Raw genomic sequence first — 13,683 nt, 5'->3', positions numbered from 1 at the left:
CTTGGCTTCGAAGTCAGTCCTTGATGAGAAGCCCACCTCTATCACTTCCAGCTATTAATGTGTAATCTGAGTCTCAGGAGAAAATCTCCACTTCACAGTTTCTTCATGAAAAGAAGCAATGATGAATGAGAGGCCCCTGGTTCCCAGAGCACACTATGCATACAATTCCTGGTCGCTGTTTTTGGATGCACATTTTAGCCAGCAGTTTCTGAAGTTTTTCAGCCCCTCACCCTGAGCTAAAACTGTAGAAAGGGGTGTACGAATATATAGATAGTGGAACAGAAATCTCAGAGAAATGCAGAGATAAATTCAGGGAACAGTTGGGCTCGAATGTCTCATGTTGGGAGAAACACCTCCTTTCCGGTGTTCCATTTCCAGGGCCTGGCACTTGGGCAGATGGCCTACCCCTTTACAAGGGAAGTCATGTGACTCTGGGGACACGAAGCTCTGGGATGAAAATTTGTAGTGTTTTCTGTCAGTGTTTTCACTTATAGACTCTTTCTCCTACAGGGAAATCTTGCTTTCTGGGCTGGTGGAAAATCTTACCTGACTGCTTCTTCTGAAATATAATCTATAGGATGGCAATGACGTGTTCTTTCCATTAGCTTTGACAAACATACCAGGGATAGTGTGAATCAGAAGGAGAAGGAGGACAAGCCATCTGCATTTTCCAGACCACTTCTCCATCTAGAAACCCGTCAATACGCTTTTGGTGTCATTTTGTTCCATAGTTGCTATATTCATCGTACCAGAACTTCTGCCCAGACTGTTAAAGAGCAGAATGGATTTCATTGAGAGTACCCTTAGATTTTTCAGAGGACCTGGTGAGACCAAATGACAAAAGTCCATGGAGAAAAGAAACCATGAAGGCCCACGGGGTGCACACAATAACCACACACATCACCAAGGTGATTCCATAAAACTAAATGGGCCGGGCGTGGTGGCTCACGCCTATAACCCCAGCACTTTGGGAGGCCGAGGCAGGTGGATCGCGAGGTCAGGAGATCGAGACCATCCTGGCCAACATGGTGAAACCTCATCTCTATTAAAAATACAAAAATACAAAAATTAGGTGGGCATGGTGGCAGGAGGCTGAGGCAAGAGAATCACTTGAACCTGGGAGGTGGAGGTTGCAGTGAGTGGAGATCCAGCCACTGCACTCCAGCCTGGGAGACAGAGTGAGACTCCATCTTAAAAAAAAAAAAAAAAAAACTAAATGGTGTCTCCACTTTCAAACTCCAGCGCTAAAATCTGTAACAGACCCAGCTCATGGTAAACTCAGGGAAGGAGGCAGCTGTGAGCGGCTCTGAGGGACTCCTCGCGATGTGTTTCTCACCCGTGCTGCTATCTTGCAGGAAGAAGGCGTCGTGAAGGAGATAGACATCAGCCATCATGTGAAGGAGGGCTTTGAGAAGGCAGACCCTTCCCAGTTTGAGCTGCTGAAGGTTTTAGGACAAGGATCCTATGGAAAGGTAAGTTCAGCCCTGGCTGTCTCTTGAGTCTCATTCCTGAACACAAAGGACACCTGGACAGAGCCCCCCTGGATGAAAATTGCAGGCGGTCCTCACCTGCAGGGCTGCGATCACGGGAACCTGGACAGTTCAGAACCGGGGTCTCACTTTGCACAGCCAGAATTCCAGTGGCACAGGGCTGGGCTGTGCCAGGTGAGAACAAAATGCCGTTGGAGCCGTCACATGCACTTTTGCCTTCTGTCTAGAGCCTCCCTTGGCTCTTGGTAAATCATCACCAAGGTGAGGAAGGTTATTGACCTGAGCCAATGTATCTTTGAAAGTGCATTCTAGCAGCTGTTTTCCCCAAAGAAAGAAAAAAATAAGAGAACAAGGAAAAAAAGAATAAAGAAAAGAAAAGAATCCACTCCTCTGGATGGGGCACAGGAGCCAGGAAGGCTAGGGTCTGCAGCCGGCTCCCCTCCTCACCCTGCACGATTGCCTCATGAAGCCTCAGCTTCCCCACCCACTAAATGGAGAGGATAAAACCTACTCTATACAGTTGTTCCATGGAGTAAATAGGGCACGAATCCCACCCAGCAGTTGCCTAAGATGTATTTGTGCAGTGGAATTGTTCATTTCCCTTTTTTGTCACCTTCAAATTGCGGCAATAAAAGCTAATTTCTTTCAGGAAATGAGAAATAGTTGGCTCTTCATTTAATGCCACGTCCACATACAACAAGATGTCAATAACGCTTTTCAATTATGATGACACGTGACTTATTCCAGCACAATGCTGATTTCTCTGCCTCCTTGGGTTAGCTGTTAGAAATACATAGGCTCTGACAACTTGATTTCTAGAACATAAGGGCCTGAAATAAACCATGAAGCCAACCGTTCCTTACATGTAAGCAGAACAGCCTGGCTCTTTAAAGTAACTATTTTTGTGTGGTATGTAGACATTTACCAAATCTTTGCATTCTTCACATGACTTTGTGCCAAAATGCATGTGGCTGCTGTTAATTTAAGTGTAGAATGAATAGTACATCAGTGTTCTGGATAATCCTACAGTCCGCATGAACTGGATGGAATGAATAGTACATTAGTGTTCTGGATAATCCTGCAGTCTGCATGAACTGGATTGTTTGTAAAATTTTTATACGTTAGATTAAACCATAGGAAATTACCAGCAATATTTTGGGCCTACAAAAATGTCTATTTAATATGGCTAGTTGATATGGTGTTTATGAAATAGGGGGATGAAGATTTCAGTTTCTCACGATGTTAATAGCCATTACCAAAAAGCACAAAACCACAGAAGGCAGAGCCTGTGTAATGTGATAGTGGAATGCCTCACTATTAATTAGAAATGTAGAGAAAAAAGGGAGAGGAGAATAATTTTCTCCATGATTTGAAAACAGAGACAAGCAAGCATTCTTTCCTTTTTCCACCTTTCAAGGGTGTTGCCCATGCATTGTTTCTTGAGAACAGATTCCACCTGTGGAAGCACAGAATCAGCCGAATCGTCTTTATCTGGAGGGAAGGAGCGCTGGAATATGTCCCATGGCGGAGGCCCAGGAAGTGTCTGGAGGGCTTTGGTTGACCAACTCTGTTACAGAGTGAATCTTACCAATGTCCTCCTCACAGAACTGGGGTATTAAAGATGAAAGGAAAAAGACTTTTCCAGCTCCCTCGTTCAGATTTCAAATTTTGAATTTTAATTTTGCTTTAAAAAAACATGTTTTGGAAAACAAGTGAAATCATGGTGTTTGGCAGAATCCCGTTGGAATGATAATGCTCATAACACTCTGTCCCTTTCCTTCCCAGCCTTTCACCACTTCTAATTTTATCTTTACTTGTGTCTTTATTATATGAGGAATTAAAAAGTAAAGTTTCAAGAACAGTAGTAGGTAGGGGAAAGAGAAGGATGAGGCAGTGGCAGCGCCCATGGGTGTCTGACCTCCAGGGATTACGGAATGGGCCAGCTCCGGTAATGCCTGTCCAGAGCTGGTGTGAGGGGCGGGGCAGGAGGTCCAGGCCGGGGCTGGCGTGGGAAGGGAGGCTTAGGTCCCCTGCATGGATTAATGCGAGCTGGACTCTGGAAAGAAGAGATACTAGTCTCAAAAGCGTTGCTCAGACATTTCCAGGGAAGGTTGGAGCTAATATCGTCACTAGAGAGTCACAGATACAAATTGTATGTGTCCGCATAGGTTTGTTTGTGGTGAGTTTTTTTAATTTAAGCAAAACTGATGACAAGAGGGGGAGAAGCCGTGTGTTCTAATGCCCCACGTTACTGTATTCCTCCTCTCTACATGCAAATAACACAACCTTATGCAAGAGTCCTCTTCCCTTTTGCACCTACCAGGGACAGAAGGACAACACTGAATGTTCTCATTCTGCAGAAAGCACCTGTTCTTCAGGTTTCCACCTCGTGCCTCCGCTCCAAAGAGCAAAGACCTGGTGTGAATCTGGACGCAGTGTCCCGGGACAGGCCTTGCCTGGGAGCCGAGTCCTTCAACAGGGCTCATAGTTGCCTGTCACTGAGCCACTCCATTCTTTCTCTCTTATTTAATGATGACATTGGAGATGTAGAAATGGATGACATGCAGTTTCTTCCCTTTAGACTTTTTGCACTGGTGCCAGCTCCTGACCTCAGACTGCACCAGGAGCCATCCGAGTGACTTGTCCCATTGCCTGCCTGTGTGAGCCGCTTAGGCTCTCCGAAGCCGCTGCTCTTCACCTGGTCAGGCGTAATAAGCTTGTTCCTGTGGGAGAAGCTGCACTCACCACCAGCGGGAAGCGTCTATGAGCTCTGAGCTCAGGCCTGCAAGGCAAAGCCATCATGATTTCATCGCTATCTAGAGAGCAGGGCCATGGGTGGTGCTTGGGACCAGAGAAAAGCACAGAAAACAGCCTTATCCTCAAAATGAAAAGCAATTTAAAGCTTGAATCAGGAAAGCAATGAAAGATGGTAAAGCTCGTTCGGTGTTGAAAGGAGGGGTGCAGACCCAGTGTTCCCTGCGAGCTTAGAGGAGGGAGGTGTGGGAACCACCCCGGGGCTGGGAAAGCGGCTTTGCCCTGGTCCCACCTCCTCACCTCCTGGAGCTCCCCTATTCGCATAAGTGCCAGGAGTAGGATAGGAAACCTCTTTTCCTTCAAAATATTCTGGAGAATGAACTGTAGGTTATGATTCCTGCATTCTAAAAAGGAACCAAACCAAAGTTTTTTAAAAATCCTTGCTTTCTCTGACTTTGCTGGTAGCATGATAAGAACATGTCTTTAAATGTCTTCCTTTTGGGGGAGGCTGTTACCCAAAAGTCCCCGGAAGTGCACACGGGCATTTGGCTCCTGCTTGAAGGATTTTGCAGCCCAATAGAAACCCTCCAGTTCTGAGAGACAGCTGAGAATTCTGCTGAGAGAATCAGCAGATCACGGTGATCCATGACATCATGAGGCAGTTCAGAGTGACATCGCACCTGTTGCCAGGTCGTGGTTCTCACAGCATCTTTGCAATGCAGCACGCCAAGCTGCTGGAGAGGCAGTTCTAAAAATGAAATGAGGGGGCACACACAGCGCCCACTGGGTTGAGTATTAAAGACCCAGTGCCTGCGTTAGCTCAAGGTTACAGTGTTGTTTTGGAGCTTATTCCACTACATTAAAATTGATCTTCAATGACAAGAATGACAGCAGAGAGGGAGAGGGAACTGCACAGCACCCAAGGGTCAAGATCCCTGTCGCAGACCAGCAAGTTGCCACACTCGTTACCAAAATCATTTTTGCATTTTTGCTGTATTTTGCTGCTCGTCTCAAGGTGCCGTTCCCCTCCACTGGGTCCTGTGCTTGCCAGTCAGGCAGCACCTGCTGCAGGAATTCGCAGTACCTGGCCCCACAGAGAAGCTTGGCAGACATTGGTAGGATGGAGTTTTTTCCATTCTTTTAAAAAGCAAAAGTAGGGTTCTCTCTTCAAAACAGATAAGTATGAACATTAGCCATGACCATCAGTCATCTCATCTTTAAGGCCTAACATACAAGAGAGAAAAGTTTCATGTGTCAAGACCTATGCAAAATTTGACATCATTTAAACCAAATCTTAACTGGCAGCTGCCCCATGCGGACTTGGTCTCCAGTTCAGACTTGAGTGGAATGGGGCTTCCTCTGCTCTTTGAGTTTATACGGTCATACTTCTTATGGGTTAGGGGTTGAGTGCAGAGGTATTGAAAGTACGGACCCACTCAGGATATTGTGAAGGCTGCACCGTCCAAACACAAATCCGTCATGTACCTTGCTTCCTTTTTCTTCAGGGTCCTCCCATTTTGAAAGAGGGAGCTTGTTGTTTGCAAACTCCTGGGCTCAAGCGATCCTCCTGCCTCAGCCTCCCGAATAGCTGGGCCTACAGGCACGCACCACCAACCACCACACCCAACTAATTTTTATTTTTTCTTTCTTTTTTTTTTTTTTTTTTTTTTTTTTTTTGAGACAGAGTCTCGCTGTTTCGCCCAGGTCGGACTGCAGTGGCGGAATCTCAGCTCACTGCAAGCTCCGCCTCCCGGGTTCACACCATTCTCCTGCCTCAGCCTCTCGAGTAGCTGAGACTACAGGCGCCTGCCACAGCGCCTGGCTAATTTTTTGTATTTTTAGTAGAGACGGAGTTTCACCATGTTAACCAGAATGGTCTCAATCTCCTGACCTCGTGATGCGCCTGCCTCGGCCACCCAAAGTGCTCGGATTACAGGCGTGAGCCACCGCACCCAGCCCTAATTTTTATTTTTATTTTTACTAGACCCGGGGTTTTGCTATGCTGCCCAGGCTGGTTGCAAATTCTTGGCCTCAAGAGATCCTTCTGTCTCAGCCTCCCAAGGTGCTGGATTACAGGTGTGAGCCACTGAACCTGGCCCTTTGTTTTCTGATTATAAGAATGCCTCATTTTGGGAGCTAACATGTCAGCTTCGCCGTAATGGAATGGATAGATTCATCTGTCACCCTACCAAAGTCCACCATGGGCTGGAGCAACCACCCAAGGCTTCCATCCTCCACACAGTGACTCAGTGACCAGGCTGCCCGGTTTGTCCTGCGCCAGGTGTCCTCAGTTGCCACAGCAGGGAGTGGCAGCTGGAACGTTTTGCACCTGCTCTTCATTGCCTAGGCCAGGAAGGCACACCCCTGCCCTTGCTGGTGTCACTGCCCAACTTACCTGCAGGATGCCAGGAAAATGTGGCGTCCCTGCAACAAACACAACTGTCCCTTGTTCCACACCCCCTCTGACTTTTTTGGGACCCAGGTTCCTCTCTGCCAGTGCGGCCTCTCCGGCACCGGGACGCTCACGCAGCCTTGCCCAGCTCCTGGACTCCTGGGCTGCGCCTGCCTCCTCCCTGCACTGTCCTGGCTGGTCCTGATCTCCACAGCACCACTAATCAAGTCAACCTAGGGACATTAGGCACACGGACGGGCTGGAGAAATGAAAGGAGTTGCATCAGATGGAAGCTAAAACTGTGCATGGCATGTGACTTTCCCGTGATTCAAAGCAGAAGATCTCAAGAGTTAAGCACTAATGTTTTTCTCTCTGTAAAAATCCTATCCTCAGACCACGGCCTTCACATCTCTACCTGCCTGTCAGGAAGCTCGCCCACTGCACAGAGGGAACACCCTGAGGCAGAGTCCTTCCATGTGCAGTAACTTCCAGGGCTACAGTGGGTCTGCCAGCAAGAGCCATGGGATCCTGAGCCCGGAGAAGGGCTTGTGCCTGTGTCTCCCATCACAGTGCGCGTGAGGGTGATGCCCCAGCTATCGCCCCAGGGCTTCACCACAAGCTTGTTTATCCAGCTTTGGGGACACACACACACACACACACACTCTCTCTCTCTCTCTCTCTCTCTCACACTCCACACATCTCCCAGAGATGAATATTAACTGTCGGTGATGGTATAGTCTATAACCCAGGGGAAGAGGGAAGCCTCTTTCTAATTGCCTGTGACTTCCTGGGACCTAATCGGGTCCGAGAGGCAGCATTTCATCACACAGGATAATGCTGTACCGTCCTGCACCCCGGGTAGGGGTGCTGGGGTGCTTTCCCATGGGCATCATCTAGAAGAGTCCCCACCTGGGGAGGGGCTGTGATTCAATAATGACAGTGATCGGGACAGATGGCAGGGCAGCAGTGGGGTCCGGAATCACTTCAGGGGCACATGGTGAGAGCGTGACACTGATACAGCAACTCCGTGAATCCACATGCCTGTGCTGGGACCTTGTGTCTTCCCGGTCCCCCTTTTTTGTGCCTCTAGAATGGACGCTGGTTGGTCTCCCTCCAGTTGGGCTGCCCTAGCAGCCCCTGCTCCTAGAGCCCCTGCACTCGGTAAGTGTCTAGACGTTGCCCCTCCAGTCTTGGGGGGGAGCCAAGAGTGCAAAGGTCCCAGCCATGTCCCTCTGCCCATGGCAGGTGAGGCTGCTGCTCCACACGGATGCTCACTTGGGCCACCTGGAGTTTCCATGGAACTAGAACATCTATAGTGGCTGGTCTTTCTGGCTTTTTGAGGCTTAGTAAAGGAGACGTTTTGGGAAGGAGCCACCCCACCTCGGCCCTCCAGCCATACTGCATGGGCAGCCACACCAGTGCACCGTGTGCCTGTGTCATCTCCATCATGCAAGCAGATATTTGCATCTATTGGAAAACACTTTTAGGAAAATCAAGTACTATTTTCTTAATTTGCATGGAAGTTTTTTTTTTTTTTATACAAAGGAACTCCAGTTTTGTTTACTAAGTTTGTTAAAAAATCACGAATACAAATTTAAACTCAAGCTCTCAATTACCTTTTTTTGTTGTTTTTCTCAGTGATACACATCAAAATATATTTCAGAAAGCATTGCCAAATATCCGTAAGTGTATTTAAGATCCAGTTAGAAAGGAACTCTTAAGCTACTCACAGCTAAAATTTGGGTGAAGACAGTTGAAGTAAGAGAAAGTAGCTTTTCTTGAAAATCGGATAGAGCCTGTTTTGTGTGATTGGTAATACCTTTCAGCATGGTCTCTCAGTAAGGATTTACAGAGGGATACTCAAACCAAAGGATCTCCCTTAAAACTCCTGTTTGTTTTTCTAAACAGCTGGTCTTCAAAACAAGGGGCGGTATTATTTCTGGTATAAAATGCAAAGTTAATGATACCAAAAACAAATGACGCTTCTTCATACAGGCACATAGTGATGTTCGCCGCAGAGCTATAGGAACTTAGAGCATTTTCCGGCAGCCTTGACGTTGGAGAAAATTTTAAATTTTCACCAGTGTACTTGTTTTATTGAAAATGCTCTAAACTTCCTTGTGTATCCCCTTGTCAAATCCAATATGGAAAGCGAGTTTGAAGTCTTACGGGTTTCTGATGTTCCGTTTTCTCTTGCTAAGGTGTTCCTGGTGAGGAAGGTGAAGGGGTCCGACGCTGGGCAGCTCTACGCCATGAAGGTCCTTAAGAAAGCCACCCTAAAAGGTAAGGGCTTCGGAAGGGCCGGCTGCTTCGGAGACAGGTAACTGCAATTTCTACTCCGTTATTTGAGGAAATATTCATTCCATTTAATGTTCACGATTTCTGAAGATGTCTCTAAATGAGCACATTACTCTCTGATTGATAATAAACAGTATAAACATTTCCATGAATATTTAAAATATCCCTGCAGAGTTTCCACAATTGTCAGAGAAGAGCTGTATTGTGTAAATACCATTCTCCCACATATGTTCTGCCGTGGAGCGGCATTGGGAAAGCAGAGCAGCAGGCTGCGAGCAGGCTGTTGGGCTGGATGAGGCCTGACAAACCAGCCTTGATATCGGCAGGCCGACGGCCTCACTCGGTTTTAAATACAACGTGACTCATGGTTGGGTTGGGTTGTTTTCCTTTGTTGACCCAGTGGCTGGGCATTAGAAATACCTATTTCTGCCCAGCTCCTCTGCACGCCCGTCCTGCAAGTGAGGGATGAGCACCTAGAGCAGCGTTAGAGTCAGAATGTGATCCAAAATCTCCGTTCCAGGCTCACAGTCTTTAAGCCCGTCACTAGCTGGGCACCTACCGTATCTGTTCTGATCACCTCCTATTCACTGTGTTGGTGAGAGAGGGAACTTCCCCCTGCCCTAAACAGCATTAGGCGATTGAACACACAGCGCCGGGCACTGGACAGATGAACTGACAGCAGCTTATTAGTTACATAAACTGACCCCCTGGGGAGGAGGGCACTCCGTGCCACACAGGGCCTCACGGGGGCAGCACTTAGGTGCCGAGACGGTGAGAGGCAGGCTTCCTAGGAACGGGAGGGTCACGTGGCCCCTGGTTCCTGCAGAAGGTGTGGCTGGCTTGTTGGAATGATTCTGTGGGCTGGCAGGGAACTGAAGCCTTTTAAGGTGGGTGCTGGATGGGGGCAGCTGGTCCAGCTTACGGGGAAACCAGCAGGGCAGGGAGACTTTCCCTCTGGGAGGGGGGCACACTTGGCAGAGCAGGGAGCTCATGCAGAGGCCTTGGGGCCCCATGAGGCTCTGAGATGTCAAGGCGGCACTTGAATTTTTAGGTCTTGCAACAGTGTCCCCAGCAACTACAGGCAGGGGAGCAGTACAAATATGTCATTCTCTGCCTTCAAGTCACTTGCCTTCTAGCTGAGGAAATGAGATATATGTTGGGAAGGACCTGTCATCAACAAGAAGGACAAAAAATGCATAGACCAAATATGTACAGACTTTAAACCACTTAAGTATACAAAGGAGGAAAAGAGCTCTTCCAAGTGAGTTAGAAGGTCCGTGGGACTTCTGGTAAAAATTCTATAGGGGAGAGAAATCTGGTTGACATTTATCAGTACAACCAATGGTAAGAAAATGCAGAAGTTGACCACTTTGGTTAGACCTGATTAGAATTGTCTGTGTGTTTGGGGGCGGGGAGAGGACTGTTATAAACACAGATCCAGGCCCCACTCCTGACCTACTGAATCATCATCTTGTAGAAACAAGGCCTAGATATATGACTTTTCAAACAAGATGTCCCAGTAATTCTTATGTACACAAAAGTCTTAGGTGAGACATTCTAGTTTATTGTAGGCACTCAAGTTTTTAGTTCAGTGTTATCAATTGTAACGTAATTTAACCCATGCTTTTTAGAGTGAACTTTTTTTTTAATGCTTTGAGTGCTAGGGTACACGTGCACAACGTGCAGGTTTGTTACATATGTATACATGTGCCATGTTGGTGTGCTGCACCCATTAACTCATCATTTACATTAGGTATATCTTCTAATGCTATCCCTCCCCTGTCCCTCCACCCCACCACAGGCCCCAGTGTGTGATGTTCCCCATCCTGTGTCCAAGTGTTCTCGTTGTTCAGTTCCCACCTATGAGTGAGAATATGTGGTGTTTGGTTTTCTGTCCTTGCAATAGTTTGCTCAGAATGATGGTTTCCAGCTTCATCCATGTCCCTACAAACCACATGAACTCATCCTTTTTTATGGCTGCATAGTATTCCATGGTGTGTATGTGCCACATTTTCTTAATCCAGTCTATCATTGATGGACATTTGGGTTGGTTCCAAGTCTTTGCTATTGTGAATAGTGCCACAATAAACATACATGTGCATGTGTCTTTATAGCAGCATGATTTATAATCCTTTGGGTATATACCCAGTAATGGGATGGCTGGGTCAAATGGTGTTTCTAGTTCTAGATCCTTGAGGAATCACCACACTGTCTTCCACAATGGTTGAACTAGTTTACAGTCCCACCAACAGTGTAAAAGTGTTCCTATTTCTCCACATCCTCTCCAGCACCTGTCGTTTCCTGACTTTTTAATGATCGCCATTCTAGCTGGTGTGAGATGGCATCTCATTGTGGTTTTGATTTGCATTTCTCTGATGGCCAGTGATGGTGAGCATTTTTTCATGTGTCTGTTGGCTGCATAAATGTCTTCTTTTGAGAAGTGTCTGTTCATATCCTTTGCCCACTTTTTGATGGGGTTGTTTGATTTTTTTCTTGTAAATTTGTTTAAGTTCTTTGTAGATTCTAGATATTAGCCCTTTGTCAGATGGGGAGATTGCAAAAATTTTCTGCCATTCTGTAGGTTGCCTGTTCACTCTGATGGTAGTTTCTTTTGCTGTGCGGAAGCTCTTTAGTTTAATTAGATCCCATTTGTTAATTTTGGCTTTTGTTGCCATTGCTTTTGGTGTTTTAGACATGAAGTCGTTGCCCATGCCTATGTCCTGAATGGTATTGCCTAGGTTTTCTTCTAGGGTTTTTATGGTTTTAGGTCTAACATTTAAGTCTTTAATCCATCTTGAATTAATTTTTGTATAAGGTGTAAGGAAGGGATCCAGTTTCAGCTTTCTACATATGGCTAGCCAGTTTTCCCAGCATCATTTATTAAATAGGGAATCCTTTCCCCATTTCTTGTTTTTGTCAGTTTTGTCAAAGATCAGATGGTTGTAGATGTGTGGAATTATTTCTGAGGGCTCTGTTCTGTTCCATTGGTCTATATCTCTTCAGTTACAGTTATCTCTTCAAAATAGGAAGTTAAATTAGACATTTGTTAGTGCAGGATCATTTGAATGCCAACACAGTGAACTGTTCTTGCAGTTTCTCGAAAGGTTGACCAGAGATTACCATGCGACCTCACTGGTCCACTCCTAGGCGGTTCACCAAGAGAAATGAACACAGCTGTCTACACAGAAACTAGCACAGGAATGTTCATGGCAGCACCAGCCAATTCACAGTAGCCAAAAAAGGGAAAGAGCTCAAATGTCCACTATCTGGGAAATGGAAAAATAAAGTGTCTATCTATTCAACGGAATGATATTGGGCAATAGAAAGGAATAAAGTACTGGTGCCCGCTCCAACATGGGTGAAGCCTGGGAAGAGTGTACTTAGCGGGAACAGCCAGGCACCAAGCCGCACGGGTTAAGATTCCACTCATATGACCAGTCCAGGAGAGGCAGACCCTAGAGACAGGAAGTAGATGAGTGGTTTCCTAGGCTGGGGGGTGAGAGAGGTGGGAACTGAGTGCAGACAGGCCTGGAGCTGCTTTTGGGGGGATTAAAATCTTTAAAACCCACCGATGGTACACAACTCTGTGAATATCCTAAAAACCATTGAATTGTACACTTTAAATGGGCAAATCATATGGAATGTGAATTATAGCTCCAAAAAGCTGTTATTCTTAAAATGAACAGCTGCTAGATAATACGTTCCTTTCCTAAAACCCACTCTTTCATCCTCGAGGCATAGAGATTTGCTCTCAAACACAGATGAGGCATCTTCCTGTGGTTTAAGACAAAGGCAGGTGGATGCGGGAAGCTCTCCAGCCTGTCCTCGGCCACACACTGTCCTACTGTCCATCAGCCGGTTCCGTGTTCACCTCTCCAGGGCACCAGGAGTGACCCGGAAGAGCTCCTTTTCTCCTTCAAGCGTAACGGTTCCTTCTTTCCCTTCAAAGTTGGTCTCACCCTCCCCCGCCACTGAAGGAAAGGGAGGCAAAGTGGGAATGCAGCTGGAATCTGTGCCTGCTTGCTCTGCTCTGTAGGAATACAGTGGAATGGAGGAGCAGGAAGCTGCACTCTGTTTAAGTTGTCACTAAGCCTGGACTCCCTCAGGGCTGACCTTGGCCTCTTAGCTAAAGTGCAGAACTCTCCATCTCGATGACTTCACTCTCCTTGACGCAAGTATCCACGGCTGTTTATAATCCAGTCCACAGTGTCCTTGAGAAACGGCTCCTGATCCATGGTTACGTGGAATAGGCTGGACGTAAAACTCTGTGTACAGAATAATCATGGTATTGTTAAATGTAAGAGTGACTTGAGCCGTAGTGAGGTGTGTGTATTTGTGTGTACACACATGAGATGGACATTGTGCCAGAAGCAAACATGCCAAAGTGAAGGGCTCACTTACAGGATTGGGGCTAGCTGTTGTCTTCTTCCCTATACTCTGTTACTGCAAGTCTTCAACAGAAATGAAATATCTCTGATTTTTTTGTAATATAAAGTTATTTTAAAAATCTTTTGGAACAATATGCTTGAGTAGCTAAAATTATTTTTATACTATGAAAATGAGCCATGTGGTTGGGTGTGGTAGTCACACCTGTAATCCCAGCACTTTAGGGGGCAGAGGTGGGAAGATTGCTTGAGCCCAGGAGTTCGAGACTTAGGCAACATGTTAAGACCCCATCTCTACGAAAAATTTAAAAAGTCAAAAATTAACTGGGTATGGTGGCGCACACCTGTAGTCCCAGCTACTTGG

The 13,683-nt window shown here is 46.5% G+C and overlaps 1 protein-coding gene across 9 annotated transcripts in view; it reads left to right on the top strand.

Moving 5' to 3' along the window:
• RPS6KA2 (ribosomal protein S6 kinase A2) overlaps positions 1-13,683 on the top strand; it is a 497,623-nt gene that overhangs the window by 366,535 nt on the left and 117,405 nt on the right. For 8 of the 9 annotated variants that reach the window (XM_057302622.2, XM_063605534.1, XM_008973620.5 and 5 more), the window contains 2 exons: positions 1,356-1,472; positions 8,838-8,919. In XM_057302622.2, coding sequence (XP_057158605.1) covers positions 8,889-8,919 — 31 coding nt within the window. In that variant the 5' untranslated portion in view covers positions 1,356-1,472; positions 8,838-8,888. The remainder of the gene's footprint in view (positions 1-1,355; positions 1,473-8,837; positions 8,920-13,683) is intronic. The other variant, XM_034963237.3, reaches the window with a different exon arrangement.

The sequence above is a fragment of the Pan paniscus genome, chromosome 5 (genome assembly GCF_029289425.2).
Source record: "Pan paniscus chromosome 5, NHGRI_mPanPan1-v2.0_pri, whole genome shotgun sequence".
Taxonomy (NCBI): domain Eukaryota; kingdom Metazoa; phylum Chordata; class Mammalia; order Primates; family Hominidae; genus Pan; species Pan paniscus.
Note: the sequence above shows the minus strand (reverse complement) of the source record. Positions and strands in the feature narration are given on the sequence as shown.